General features: G+C 38.8%; 1 protein-coding gene across 1 annotated transcript; it reads right to left on the bottom strand.

Moving 5' to 3' along the window:
- Window positions 1-7,853: 7,853 nt before the first annotated feature.
- ifng1 (interferon gamma 1) lies at window positions 7,854-9,699 on the bottom strand. Its single transcript, XM_036577550.1, has 4 exons — window positions 9,449-9,699; window positions 8,856-8,927; window positions 8,410-8,613; window positions 7,854-8,000 (listed from the first exon to the last, which is right to left on the bottom strand). Exons 1-4 carry the CDS (start codon window positions 9,566-9,568, stop codon window positions 7,854-7,856), a joined length of 543 nt encoding a protein of 180 aa, XP_036433443.1. The 5' UTR covers window positions 9,569-9,699.
- Window positions 9,700-15,840: the final 6,141 nt, after the last annotated feature.

The raw sequence follows: 15,840 nt of genomic DNA, 5'->3' as shown, positions 1-15,840 counted from the left end.
CTTTCTATTTATGCCCCCTCAGTTCCTCGTGATGACGTCAACTCTTCCTCCACTTGTCCTTTTTTCTTCACCTTTTCCGTACTTTCAATTCCTACCGAGTTATCCACCCCAACAGAAGTGGACCAGATTTGAAATAAAACCTTCGTTATCTGAATGGTAACATGATCATCGCAATTCCTCGAGTATTGTGTCTATCCTACAGGCATCTTAGATAGCAAACAGAAGTTTGTTTGTGACAAGTTGCCACAGAGCTGTTATGGGTGCATATTGCGGTCATGGCATTTATGTCTGTTGGTAGGATGTCCTAGATTCTAATTATAGAGCAACACCATTGTCTTCATCATCCAATTCTAACCAACAAAAGAGGACACTATGCATGTTACTAACTTTGTGCAAAGTCAAATCAAAGGACTTGGTATCTTTTCATGAATCAAAGAATTTGATGGCCTGTACATGCATTGCTTATTGGTAATCAGTGGCCCTGGAGAGAGAATTGTCGAGAGACAATACACAGACAGACGTGTGGGATTTGACATTTCATCCACTTTCCATTTAGGGTGCAGGAGGTTCTTCACCTAGATGAGATAAGTGTTGGCCTAATTTTGCTACCATGTCATAAATGTCCATTTATCCAGTTTGAGTTTGTTTTATACATGATTTTAGGGCCAGGAATAAATTATGAATACAGTAGGCCCGGTCAGTGAGTTGTAATGTACCATTGAAAACTGCCCTGTGAATAGAAGAAGAGCATGATAGAAGGCATAGATTACTGCAACAGGCAAATTATCATGAAGCCTGTTGAACCCCCTACTCTTTACTTTGCCCTTTCCAAACCACAGCCATGTAGGAGGTTCATTTGCAAAAAAGAGTCTTACTTAGCAAGGCCTCAGAATGGCCTCCTTAACTGCTACTCAGATGTGCATATGATTTACCAATTATTTACTCAAAATGCATCTACAAATTCAAAAGCATGTTGTTACCATTTCACTCTTTTCATTCTGCAGTGCATGGCAAATAGAAACCTGGTAGAAGGTAGAAACCTGGCTGTACAATCCCTTTCTATCTAGGGATTTCCATTCTGTTGTGTCAGCTCAACACTTCCCCATCATGCATCGCTTCGCTTCTAAACAGACACTAGAGAAGGGGGTTTCCAAAGAATTTCGGTGTGCATCTTAAACTCACCTTTTCTCTCTTATTCTCTATACTTTCCTTTTCTCTTGCTTTCACCTGTTTCCTCTAAATGAGGGTCTTACAAGCTAAGCCAGCACCTTTAGATTTCAGCTAACCAGCCCTTATTATTCAGGATGCTCACACTCTTAGCACTTTTTTGCTGGAGAGGAAGAAAGAGAACTGCAATAGACTAACATGCAACCTTAAAGATGTCACATTCTGAATGAGTTTTCTCTGTTATTTGTGCTATAAAATCTCTTAAGAATACTATCATAATGAACTGCTCCTCTGTGGTTCCTGGTGAAAAATCAAGACTTGCTGTCTGTTTCGTTCTGCTTTAAATTTTCTCTTGACAGAATCCCGACGCCATGTTAAAGACCACTCCACAACTGTTTTAGCTCAAAGATTTGTTAGATGACCTTTTAGAGCAGGGAGGGATTAAGTGAACATGAACATAGTTCAGCCTCAGAAATAATTGCTTGAAAAAAAATGGCAGACAAAGCTGTGTATGAGCCCAAGCAATACAATATTATGAAATTTTTGATATTTCAAAAAATAATTACACTATGTTCAAAGTGGGCTTTATGTAGTGACTACTCCATCTGTTATACATGACTGCTGATGTAACTTCATTACTTTACTCTGCTAACTTCTTGCTAACTTGGAACCTAGCAAGCTAACGGCTACACAGCTAGCAACAACAAATAAAAAGAGCTATGCACCATGGTTCTCTTTATAAATCTGAGGTTTAAGCCATGCATAGACATTGACCACAAAGTTTATGTACAGTAAACTTAGAAAGAACTGCAGTTTAATGAAGTACAACTGTGAACTTTTCCGGGCAGCACTGTACTGCAGTGTACTGCAGTTGCACTGCATTGGACTGAGGTTCAGTGCAGTACAAGTGAAGTTCGTTGTAGTATAACTGTAGTTCAGTGCAGTACAGATTGCACTTCAGTTTATTATAACTGCAGTGTGTGCACCAGTGGCATAACATCTGGGTATGCAATGTATGTACTTGAATTACCTCGGTTTCTGATGTTATCAATACGGAATTTGACGTTCTAGATGTGGTCAAAAGATGTGCCTGCAGAAACTTACAAAATACCCGATACCCTGACAGAGAGCATATTGTTGTCTACCCATTTTAAAAGTCAAAAACAAATAGGTGTGATTGTGTGTGTGTGGATGCATCTGTCTGCCCTGCAGTGAACTGGCAACGTGTCCAGGGTGTATCCTGCTTTCCGCCCAATGACTGCTGGGATAGGCTTCAGCGGCCAACCCCCCGCAACCCCATAAGTGGTTTAGAAAGTGTGTGCATGTGTACTTGCTGGATTTGTGGATTATAGGGGCCTTGGTCCATGAGATTTGCATACGGGTTTATTTTACAACTGTTGAAATGTTCCACTAATAAATAATTGTCATTGTTTAAATTAAAGCCATATATATGGCTTCTCGGTATATGTGTCCCTTAATGGTGATAACATTACAAGCAAGTTTCACAATGTGTGTTTCTCATGGTGATGGTGTTAGAAAGGGTCTTGATGATTTCCTGTGTGTCATGTGACTTGGTTTTCCACTGTCTTTAGCAGGGTAAAAAGGTTTTGGTAATCAGGTTGCACATAGACCAAGATGTGATTTAAATGCAGATTATTTTGTGATATTTTGTGTACGTATCACTTGAAAATTTATTGTGGAACAAAAATATTGGTGTAACATGTCTGTAGAAAAACGTCTGGCAACTAAGGAGTTTAATATTAATTATATTTGACCTTAGCAAGAACATTTGGAGAACTAACACTAGCTAAATTAACTTCGCTGACTAAACTGTACCTGACTCCTTTAGGTCAGTAGATGTTTTGGCACTGGCAATGCCAAATTGTAGGCCAATTTTTTTATCACAAATATTACATTTTGTTTTGTTTTCCACTATGTCTAAAGTAAAATACAGCCGGACTATCAATGTGTGGGTATCCATGTGCACCTGGGTGTGGGGCAAACTTGAACCTGTCTTTATGGAATCAAGTCCAAAACTCTTTATTCCCAAATGCCTAGAATTGAGGAATCTATACTTTTTGGGATTCTTTCCCCTTCTCCTGAACGACTGCCAACTCATCAATGAGCTACATGTGTTCTACTGCAGATTTAAATGTGCAAAGGACACCCCCACTCCCCCCAGCTCCCACATGATGAGCAGGACATCAACAGGCTTCTCAGTAGACAAAAGGTGAGAACCCCTCTGAAGCCAGACTTAGTCTCTCCATCTTCTTTAAAGCGCTGCTGTGATCAACTGCTGGAGTCACTCAAGTTTCTGGGCACAAACACATCAAGGGACCTGAAATAGAAGAGAAATAGCCAAGAAGGCACAGCAGAGAATATTCTTCCTGAAACAGCTGTGGAAATTCGAACTGCTGCAGAGCCATCCTCACATTATCTATAACCATCTGGTTTGGTTCCTCCACCTCACAACAATGATCCAAACTCCAGTGAGTAAGCAGAATAGTTGGAGAGGATCATTGGATGTAGTTGGCCAGCGCTTCGGTACATCTACACTGTCAGAAATAAAGGTATGAAACTGTCACTGGGGCAGTGCCCTTCTTGTCACTGGGGTGGTATCCTCAGGGGTACATCTCAGTACCTTTAGTCAGGGAAAATAATTGTACCATAATCCACTGAAATTATATTTTCTTGGTTGTATTGACTCCACACAGCCCGTCTCGTCTCCAGGCTTTTATTTTATTGTTCTGTTTTAAAACATTAGGTTATGAAAAGGAACAAATATGTAATTTTCACCTGGAAAACTTATTTAAGATACACATTTGGACCTTAAAACCTCCGCTGTACCTTTGAGGTAACATTTACATTGTTTGTACCTCGATGAATGAAAAATGTACCTGCACAGAACCTTTATTTCTAACAGTGTACAACAGCAGGGTGATGAAGCGCACCGGCAATAACAGCTGACCCCTCTCATCCTGGTCATCACATCTTCCAGGCTTTTTTCTCTGGTAGAAGATTCAGGGCCGTCAAAGCCAGCACAGCCAGACAGCTTTTTCCTAGAGCTGTGCCACTCATGAGAAGAAATAAAAGTATATAAATCTAAAATACTTGTGGACACACTAGACATCTCAAGAATACATTAGCACTTAGAAGAAATGTATTTCCAGAAAAGAGAAGGTATTTCTACACAAATCAGTTGGCAAAGATGCTAACTTAAGAGAATTATAGATGCTAACTTGAGAGAATTATAGATGCTAACTTGAGAGAAGTATAGAACTTTGAAGGAATCCTACACTACAATTGGATAAAAAAGTAAAAAAAAAAGTAAAAGAGGGGTAGGAGACCATTTTTTCACAGGATAACAGTTGTGGCTAACTTCATTGTTAGCTCTTAGCTACAGCTAGCAATGACATTAAGAAGGGGGGTTTTAGCAGCCTTGGTATCACAGACATTCAAGGTGAAGCAGTTAAACACTTTCTAGACACTCTGAGATCAGATTTAATCATTTCAAATAATAAAGAATTTAAAAGAGAAAAACACAAGTACTTACAAACTGGTATTAAACGTCTGTTACATTCCTAATGGGGAGGAGACTGTCCGGTGAACTATGCCCACTAATCAGGTTGGTGTTTTTAACTTACTGCAGTCAAATTTTGGTTCACTGTTACTGGTTTATGTAATTAATTAACAATACACTTTAAAAACCCACAGAAAATTCAAGTGGATAATAAAGTTAAATTAATGTGATAGCTTTGCACTACTGTCATGTCTTTTAATGTGATCAGTAAATTGAAAAATTAATTAAATTAGCCTTGTGCGTTTGAAGAAATGACAGCTTCATTATCAAGTGAAAAAATTATTCCTGCGAAATGAAAGCAAACTAAATTTTAAACAATATACATTATTACAATTAAGTCAGCTAAACCTCATGTTTGGGTTGACAACATCAGCTTTTGCCATATATCCGTATGAGGGCAGGAGGCTGGAGTGGCAAGTCAGTTTACGTGTACATGCAATGTATCACTTTTTTTTATCGCTGTAGCCATGCCTGCTTTAAAACGCCACTGCTGGGCTCTTGAGTGGTGCAGCCCTATCATCACAAGGTCATGAGTTCAATCCCTGTTAATGCTACAGCTAGCCATGGCCAGGGGTCCAAGACAGCATAATAGCTGATGATAGCTGATGTAACGTGTTGTACTTTCCACTGATGTTGCGTTGGCAGGGGTTGGAAAAAAAGATGCGGTAGCTGGCTTTACATGACTCTGAGGAAGCATGTGCTAACTTTCTAGCGCCGGAGTATCGTGTGTTTGGGGGAGACCTAGCTAGTGGGTGGAATTAGACGCAAGAAAATTGGAAAAAAGATCTTATAACCTAAACTGTGTTGTGTATCTACTAAAAGTATGAGTTAGGTGAGTTTGTTTTTGAGTTAGTTTTGGACTAAAGTTAAAGTTTGCTGAACTCCAGTGCCCTCAAGTTTTTTTACCTGACTTTTAAGATTTTACAGTGCAGCAAACCCAGCTGTTAGCAAACTTAGTAGATCAGAGTGCTCACAAGCTTACAACAGTTTGCTACAGTCAGAAACTTTTCATATTTCTTGCTGATGTTACATAGAAGATTGCTTGCTGGAGACCGCCTACCCTGCCCAGTTCTTCCGTAAAACACAATTGAGTCATATTGTTAGCTAACTATGAAGCCTGTCGTGGGTTGATTAGAGCAGACTAGCCATGAAACATTTGTGCTAGCATAATTGCTGCATAAAACACCACATTCTCACATCACGAGTGGTGCTGGCTTCAGGCTCCACACTGCTGGCATTTATTTATTCCTTATAATCTCCCACTGTGTAGGACTTACATCTCTTATTACTCTGGTGTTCACAGAAATGTGTACTCAACTCAGCACTGCACAGATGTCCAGCATGCCACATCCTCCCCAACTGAAGACACAGAGGAATGATGTCAACCATTCTTCTTGCTGTCTACATCTCATTACATCATCAAAACCCTTCTCAGTCACTAAAATTAATACTTGTCTCAACCAGTGACAACGCAACAGTTTTCAGTGGAAACCACAACAAATAAATTTGGCGTGGGTGTGCTTTGCTGGATGTATCGTTACTTTTTGGTTTTCTTTGACTGCACGAGTTTCAGCAAAAGTGACTCAGAATGAGTGGACCTCTTGGGGAACCTTTCTGAGTCCTATAGCATTGACATCAACAGCCTGGCACCCTGGATACAAAATATGAAACTGATAATATCACTTGTAAATCAAGATTAGACTGGACAGCAAGCAGACTTCAGAATCATGTCATAACCTTATTGTTTTGATTTGTAGAAAACCATTTGTTGAAAGCTAGGCCCTAGTCACAGAATAAAAGCATTCTGCTCTTATCAGGGAACCAAATACAAGCTATTTGTATTGGAAGCAATTTATTTAATGGTGTTGTTGCATCATATTGTTCTTGCTCCTGCAACTTTGAAAATATTTGATTATAGCTTTATAATATAACATTATGATTCCCAGCATCTTGTTTTTTGAGGGAGTTGGTGAGTGGTTGAATGGGTTTTCTTTTGGTTCCCTGCTGCCAAAAAGCGCATGCTCTGAGATTCCTCTTAACTGGAATTTGCAGGTTACTGTCTGTGATTCTTCGACTTTTTGCACCTTCTGCATACTCTAACATATTGCTATATTATTTCTCTCAAAAATGCATTAAGCCCTTAAATGGCCATGGCCAAAGTTTTATTACTCACTTCTATAACCTAAGAATAGCTCCACCAGTTTGCATTGAAGTCCCTGTAGTTACTGAATAATAAGTCTTAGTATGTAACAAGCCTGGGATTTTGAGGGGTTTTAAAATGGCTAGAGGTGGCGCAGATCTGATACCAGGTGTCAGTATCAGTTGCTACCTGCCACATGGGCTCTACAGTAAACACTTGAACACTTGAAAAACTATGAACAAAAACAATTTAGTTAGAACTATCAACCTTAACATAGTAAATTATTCGCATGGCCCCAAAATAGGCCTCAAACAAGAGTGTTTTATTATCACACTTTGGTGCAAATTTTTCAATCTGGTGGGCAAATCGGATAGCCACCATATGCATCGTTTAGAAGACTGGTAAAGCAGCTTAGAATTATAACACACCTGGAAAGGTTAGCTACCCTGTATTATCACAATCAAAGTCAGCTTCATGGTCATTTCTTCTCATCACAGATTTGTTGAGATTAACTAAATGTAGTTTATCCAGGACACAGTGCTACGTTTACATCTTGAGTCTTGACTTGGACCTGCACTTCTGAGACTTGACATCTGACCTGGACTCAAACCTCAGAGATTTGAGACTCAACTTGGACTTAACTCGGATATGCACCTCCAAGTCTTGAGTCTTGTCTCGGACCTTCAATTCTGAGACTTGTCTGAGACTTGCAGAAAGTGATTTGTGAACACTAAGAAAACTCCATCAAACCAGAAGTTATAAAAAAATTTGGTTTATTTAGTCATAGACTTTACAGACTTTACTTGCTTTTGCAAGTGATACTTCATTAAGCCAAGCAATTCAAGTTTCCCAAAAATAAATAACAAATATAATAATTTAATTAAACTATATTTTTATATTTAAATAATTTAAGGACATCAATAAATTATACCACCATTAGACTACATTCCAAAAAAAAACATTGTTCTAGGACTTTGATCGGTGCTTTCTGGAGCCCTTAGCCTGTCGTCGACTCCTGTGGTTCTGTACTGAAGGGTCTCCCAGCTTTGCTGCTTCATTGTAGACTTTTATCAGCTCGAACAACGCTTTGCGCTGAACCAATGGGTCAGTTTCCTAGGGAAAACAATACATTAGAATTAGTTCATTGTCTGTAAGGTGATGCAGCAAGATGGTGAAATCAAAATTTGCATTCTTTGATTGGCCTGAAATTCATTTCAGTCTTATTATTTCCTTCTTTACTAAGCATATGCATAAGGATAAGGATAAGATTTCTTAACACTGATTGAGGCAATCATTGTATTTTAGTGTACTTTGGTTTTTCATGTTAGTTATTATGCTGATGAAAATTAATTTTTCCTTATTTTGTTCCTCTTTCAGATATTCCTCCCTTCCTTAAGCAGTAAAGCTATTGCTTATAGGAGTCCACCCGTAGGGCTTTCCCTAAGTATGGAGTGTGTCACCGTTATTGCTATTAACAAAGAAACAGTAAAGCATTAATGGACCAGTTATTAAAGGGGCTTACATTGATAGCCATCACCTCACTGGCTTGTGTCTTGAGTTTGTTATGTTTGTCTGAGAAGTAGTGTAATTTCAGCTTGTTCAGGTACTCCTTTACTTTAATCAGTTTGTTCTGCACATCTGCATCCTCCGTCTCGTTCTGCATCTGGGTTAAGATTCTGTTATATGCGTCCAGAATAATGGTCATCAGGAGCTTCTGTTCTGGCTTCTGCGCACAAGAGCAAGACAAGAATGGTGAGTTTTTATGTGGGTTTGTTATAGGCCATGTGACATTCAGTGCAACAGAGTGCATGACCTCCCATGGCATGAGATTGTGTCATGTAGTATGCTAAGGCCTAAAGAAAGTGATAGCGAGTATAGATGCACAGGATAAGATGATTCTGCAGATACGTTGGCCTCTGTAGTGAAGGTAAGGCCATATATTATGGTAATGTGCATTGGATTGTTTACCTCAAAGCCGTCCAGTCTTCCCCAGAAAAGAGGGTTCCCATCAAATAATTCAGTGCCCTCTGTGGTCTTCTGCTACAGATAGAAACAGAAATCAGTAAAGTTCCAGTACTTTCAAGGCCATGAGTAATTATAAATGAGACTACTACTACTACAAAGCCTGTATTACTTTAAAATAACAAAATAACAAACAAATAACAAAAATTTTTTCCACTCTCTGTGGTGTAAGCTCGCCACCTCTTTGTTTTAAACAAACTCTTAGCGTTGGTGTAAGGATGTAGATGACTGTGACCACATATGAATGCCACCCACATAGCCAGGATGGAGCAGGAGCTTGCTGTTATTATAGGTGGTAGGTCATTCTGCTTCCTGTACTATGTTTTAGCTGCCACAGTCGTTCTCACTTTTGTAGTAAAATACTTTTGGAGAGTTTCTGAGAGTATAAATGACTCTTACTGTTCCCCAAAAGTTTCAAATCAGTTAGTAAATTTAAGTTAGTAAACTTAAAGCTATTGACAGGTGACATGTCTGCCCCGTTATACATTTCCTTCTCCTCGCCGTTTTGTGACCTTCCATATAATGTTAAAGACGCTTACCTTACTTACATAGTATTTGTTGAGCTGCTCAATGTAATGTCTGGCATTGGCTGGGATAGAGGCCTCGGAACTTGCCATCAGTCCAAAAGTCAGCAAACATATTTCCAAGAGCAGAATCATCCTTTACTTCTTTTGAACAAATTTGAGCCAGTCACGAAACTCCAAGAGTTATTCCGACGTGCCAATCACTGACTTTTTTCTCTAAGTGTTAGCTCTCGTTGACGCTGAGCCCACTGCTGTCCTCACCGTGCCTCTGCTAAAGGCTGAATGCGTCTATCTGTGTGAATGAGACGATATTTATAGTTTTCTCTGTAGTGTGAGTGCAAGTGAGCAGACGACAGTAAGGTGTGAAATGTGTGGTTTTGTGACACTCTTGAGTTTCCTATAAAAAACAATGTCTGCATTGCCATGCTCATCAAACACCACCTATGGATCTGGAATGGCACAGGGCGGAGCTGTTGGTGGTTTTGTGGTGTGGGGATCTTTTGGTGATGCAGATGTCTTGAGGCCTATTGGCCCCCCATGTATGAGACTGTGGTGCATAGACATCTCGGGCCATGGCCTATGTTACGGAAGCAATGGTTCAGTGTAATTTGCTGCTTAGGCTAAAAATAGTGTGCTTTCTACTGATATTGGCCACTTTACTTGAAATTAGCAGGAGTGATAACAACGCCCGGTCGAACACACTCTTGTCTTTGTTTCCAATGACTTAAAAACCCACTTAACACTAAGTCACTTGCTGAAACCACACAAACCAAACTGCCCATGTGGACTTCGCATGTAATCAGTGAGTAGTTTCAGCCAGCACATCTTCGAGGGGATCACATGTTTTCCAATGTTACAGGTATTACCCCCAAAAGTTTCATTGTCAAGCATGTAAATGATACATCGTTGTTGGCATGGTTCTGCTTCAACAGAATTTGTGCGACATCAACTACAGTTGCTTCTTCTCAGTCCCAGAGTCTATAAGCCAGTGCATTACAGAATACCATTAATACATGTTTTTGGGTTACTCAAGTGCACTCCAATAGGTTAATTGCTTTTTCCTCTTTTTAGTTTTATTAAGTCCAAAATTCCAAAATGTTCATGGACATGATGCTCTATAACTTGTTCTTTTCGTTGCCATACTATGCAGTGATGTGAGCTATTCACTTTGAGTTGTGTATTTGAGGTACTTGGTGGATTTGTGCATGGGTTAACGTTGGTACCGGATACTGTTGGCATGATTTGTATAAAGAACCCAAAAAAACTAATTGAAAAACTTAGTTTATGTTTAAGTAGCTACAATTCCCAATTAACAATTAGCTAGTTAGTAACCCATCAGTGACCCTCTAAAGGTCCTTAAAGAGCACATGTTAAACCGACAGTTTCTTTATAAAATGAGACTGAAAACATGAGTTTCTTTTTGGGTTGAGCAGCAGAGGATGTTTGAGCGCTGAGGTTTTAACACCTCATTAGCTTCTGCAGAGTCACTTGAGGAGAGGGAACTGTGTGAGACAGACAAGGCCCCTATGAAGCTGACAACATGTAGAGTTTGCAGAATACCGCAGATGATCAGTAGTTGGTGCCAGTGTCAAAGAGTTCCTTTACCACTTTCTAAATTTTATATTTCTATATTCAGCCTACTGGAATCGCCACAATGAATACAGTCTAATTAGTTCACTCCTGAATTAAGCTGAATGAATCAGATTCGGCATGTTCACCACACGCAATGGAAAAAGGCTTGCTCACAGTGTTCATTCCCACCTTGTCATATCTCTCCAGGATGGCGGAGAAACACGTTCTGGTGGAGCACCTCGGCTGGAAATTGAGTCTCTGTCTGTGCTGATTCTGAAACTACACTGGAATTGAAGAGTCAGACATTTTCTGCTTCAGCCTTAAATTGGAGCTTTTTCGGCTTTTGGTTTTCCACGGTTGCAGCTGCCGACGAAACTCAGTAGGTTTAGAGTTGTGACGACGGTAGTAAGCTCTGTCATCTCAGCTCCCATGACGCCATTCGCAGGCCACAGAAACCGAAAGGGGCTCTTTACTCAGTACTGAATATTTTAGTCATGGATATCAGCAAATCAGGAATATGAAAATTATTTTAGGGCTACGCAAAAAACGTTATATGTTACATTATAAGTTCTGTACTACATAAACAAAGTTTTGTCTTTTAATTTACTTACTCTTGGCAATAATTTACCTAATTAAAGCAGATGAAGCAAAAGAAATGATGTGCCATAGTAAATGGATTTCCCTTTCACCCCTTACACTTTTGATAGCTAAAAGAAACCTGTAATCCAGTAACTAATCTAGCAAACTGTAATCCAATAACTGCCATGAATTATCCAGCAACTACTGTTAAATAATAAGTAAGTTATGTAAATGAGAGTGAGCAGTTGAAGTGTGGACCTCTTTATGGATACTTGCAGTTTAAATCTAAATATCAGAAGTCTAATATCTGTCCCTGTGGCATTAATTCAAAAAATGTATATTCTCATACAAAATAAGCACCTTCAAGCACAAGCAAGGTCAAAAGAACGACATACTTCATGAGTCCAGAGTGCTTTGAGCAAACATTCATTGCGAAACCATTGAGACTACTCACTTTTGAAGGGTATACTCCGCAATCTTATGTAATCTGTCATTATTATCCGAAATGCTTAAGTTTCATTTTCTCTAAATCGCAAGTAGCACTGTTTGTCTACTTTCCCAAGTAACTCATCATCACTGCAGGAGGTGTATTAGCTTTGCCCTTTTCTGTAAACCAGTACTGAATATACAAAGGAAGAGTGAATGTACAAATATCATTTGTAACCTAAATATACAGCTGATAATTTTATACCATTTTGCCTCAGTACAAGTCAACAAGTAGTCTGTAAAAGCAGTTTCAATATATTTTAAATCTATAATGGTGACAACTAGAATAAACATGCAACTTTTGAATTGTGGGGACTCGATCAGAGCACTGGACCTAACAAGCCCATCAGTCATAGTGCAGGATTTAGGTATCCAGTCCCATCCAACTGCTAACATGATTCCAAAAGAACAGGTCAGTTTACAAACCCAAGTCCATAAAGGTTAATACAGTAGGTAAATAGCAATAAAAAACAAAAGCAGTGATTTGTAAATTGACTTTGAGCTGTTTGATGAGTCCATCTATCAAGTTGTTTTTGGAAATAATGGGTGTTGTGTTCTCCAGGCCAAAGAGGAAAACAGCCATCCTGATTGTCACCAACGCAAAGTTTAAAAGCCAGTCAAAATCTTGGCACACTTCATGTCTGCCCTGCGTCTTTTTCATAGCCCTCCAATTACTTATCATCTGTCGCTAGTCACCATCACCTCGCTCATGCTTTCAGTTCTTTAGCAGTGTGTCATCAATTTTCTTGAAAATATTTTACATGTGAAAATCCAGATATGATCGAAAGATCAGTAAAATTGAGACCTGTGTTAAAACGTTACTGTGTAATGACATGCGCGGGTGCCACACACTCATAATTTTATGATTGTGTCTGGCTCTCAATGTAAACAGAATTTCATGAAATGACTCGATTAGTGCTGGATTTGTGTTTTCAGCTTCAGCTTTTAAGTTTGTTATTAGCTTTGAAGGCCACACGTTTGACTATTGGTGAGTTTGTTTAGTATAATTTTGTTTAGAGTCAGTCTCTGCAGAAACTTTCCCTACAGATCACCACTGATCTTGGAGGCATTTTTTCCCCAATATTTTTGTGTTTTAAGGGCCAAAAATGTTAAATATGGGGTGCTGTGGCCTTAAAGTCGTCACATTTATTATTTCAATGGTTTGCGGTACAATTTTTAAAATCAAATTCAGTAAATTTTAAATACTTTTTAAACACCTCAGCATAGAACCGGTGATTCCATTTAAACCACACAACAGCACACATAGGCCTAAAAGGTTTTACATTTGTTGTTTTTACAGGGTTGCTGCCTAATTTTTGAAATCAAATTTAGTGATTTTTTTAATACCTTTTCAAGATCTCGACATAGAAAAAAATTAGACCGCTTGAACCTCACAAAAGTGCACGTAAGCTCAAATATTGCATTTATTAAAGTCCATTTTATTCAAACAGACTGGTTGTAAGAGTATGAATACATGCTTTGAGATTGCATGATCCTGACACAGTCTTCTGTTTGTGTTTGTTGTCTTTTAAAAGTGGTCAGTTTCTGAACACAGGACCGCTGTCATAGGGGTTGTGGAATACCGTGGTATCTAAAAATGCTGCCCTTGTTTAAAAGATGGTATCTCAAAATTATGATCAAATTTCTATTTCATGTCTGAATGTCCCAGTAACATATTCCACCCATTTATATTCCAGAGGGGCTCACTGATTGGTGGTGTGAGGGTCCACCGATAGTTAGCAATTGAAGCCTGAAAAAAGAGAGAGAAAAATCAAAGGCAGTAAAAACATTCAGGAAGCTAAGCATGGTAGCAGCTCAGCAATAGCAAAAGAGCTACACACACCACAGAACACGTTCAGTTTCGGCTTTCTTTCACTCCAACACCAGTCACGGGACCTCTGCTCTTTCGGACATTAGTTTTTATCATCTACACTTGTTCCAGCAGAGCATCAGTTAGTCAAAATCTAACCTGTACTGTGGTGTGTGACACTGTTGGAGTCTGTAGCCTGCTCGCTAAGCTAACGTTAATAGATCCATACACTATGTAACAGGTTTAGTTCCGCCTTTCTGCTCCTTTAGCCCCAGTTGCTCGACTTCACCCCCTCAGATTTGAATCATTATTATTCAAACCTGTGTTATTCCTTTAGTTAGCCAGAATAGGACATGTTCTGTGGTGAGCAGAGCTATTTTCATGCTAGCTAAGCTAATGCTAACCAGCCTCTCTCTTAAAGTTAAAAGTTAAAGCAGCAATGTTTAACATTTAGCTACTGTTAGATAGATGGTTTGACCAGAGATTATGGAAAGCCTGGCCACTTCCTGTTTTTCCAGTTATTTCAGAAAATGACTGCAGAGCACTAGAGGGTGCCGCAAATGAATCCTCAGTGAATGGGGGTGAATGGAGCTAAACAGCTAAAAAACAAATATTAAACTTGTTTCTGACCAGTTGTGCGGGGCCATTAATTTAATTTTGAAAGGAGGAAGGATGTTTTCCATTAATAAAATGAAAGAAAATTTACCAATATCTTTCTGTTTCACTACAGCAAACAGGTATTAGGCAGTTAGGCGCTAGCTTTACTACCACTGACTGCTGATTGGTTGGTGAACTGATCAGCTCATTAGTTGAGTGTAGTGGTTCACGTTCGCTGACATCATGAATGTGGGTAATTCACACTTTTATGAAGTCTTTTGACTAGAATTTAAAAGCACTCAAAAGTATAACAGCAGTGTTGAAGTATTGTATGCTGTTCTGTGTTGAGAAATCAAGTGCATTAAGTATAAAAATAATTTAGCATAATAAGCATTATTAAATAATAAGCATTTTGCACAAAAGCTCCTTAGGAGCCCATTAATTTTGGGCTCAATTGGGAGTGCCATCTGGCATCAGACAAACCCAGAAGACATTATTAAGTGGCAATTCTCCTCACGACAAATTGTCCACTTTTGACATTTATTGAATGATGAATTAGCTTGAAAATCATGCACTGCATTCACTTATTTGGTGACTATGTAAGCAGCGGCCAATTATTACTACAATAAAATTACTTTTTTTTAGTATGTGCATATTGTGACATTTTGGACTGATATGTTTAGATCTTTGGCTGACTTTGTAGTTTACTCATTGACTTATAGTTTATCGTCATCCAGTTCAGTTGACCTCCTTGATGACATGGCTACCGGCTACTTTAATATGCAGTAAAATTTTGATATGTACATGCTAGGGCACTCAGAATTTGTATTTATTATGTTGTTTTGTGCAGACTACTTATGTGAAATAACATTTTAAAATTCACTAGTCATGAAGTCACTAGGATTTCATATTACAGTAACACACGGTAGCTGCTCTTTTCTTTCAGTTTTGATTGCTGGTTTAAACCAGAGGTGGTGTGATGCAGCATGACCAGTAAAGCAGAATGTTTTCTTGATATTTCTATTTTCAACACAAAGTGAGAGTGTATTATGTTCATGGCTTCGGAGGCATGTCACTCATGTCAAACAGTAGAAAACAGACTGGAATAGTTATGCTCTTACATTTTACATTGGCAGTGTCAAGATGAGAGACAGCTAGTTTAACACAGTAAAAACATGGATATTACAAATATTAAATGTTTTAATTTTCTAGCTAAAAGCAGCTCCAGACATAAAGAGCGCCGAAAACTAAACAATAGATTGGGTTTTTTTGCCAATATTTGATCCATTAAAATATGCTTGGGCATCCCTAATGGAAGACCAATGGAAGACTTATATACGGTAAATATAAGAGATTTTCAGAT

The sequence above is a fragment of the Colossoma macropomum genome, unplaced genomic scaffold (genome assembly GCF_904425465.1).
Source record: "Colossoma macropomum unplaced genomic scaffold, Colossoma_macropomum, whole genome shotgun sequence".
Lineage (NCBI taxonomy): Eukaryota > Metazoa > Chordata > Actinopteri > Characiformes > Serrasalmidae > Colossoma > Colossoma macropomum.
The sequence above is the reverse complement of the archived record's forward strand: the minus strand, read 5'-3'. Positions and strand labels throughout refer to the sequence as shown.

What these genes read in the sequence shown, in the direction of transcription:
- ifng1 (XM_036577550.1), bottom strand. Translation starts at nt 9,568, where the DNA reads ATGATTCTGCTCTTGGAAATATGTTTGCTGACTTTTGGACTGATGGCA. An exon ending in ACAAATACTATGTAAGTAAG is followed by an intron (nt 8,928 to 9,448) that starts GTAAGCGTCTTT and finishes TTCTATCTGTAG; the next exon opens with CAGAAGACCACAGAGGGCAC. An exon ending in GTGAGGTGATGGCTATCAAT is followed by an intron (nt 8,001 to 8,409) that starts GTAAGCCCCTTT and finishes TGTTTTCCCTAG; the next exon opens with GAAACTGACCCATTGGTTCA.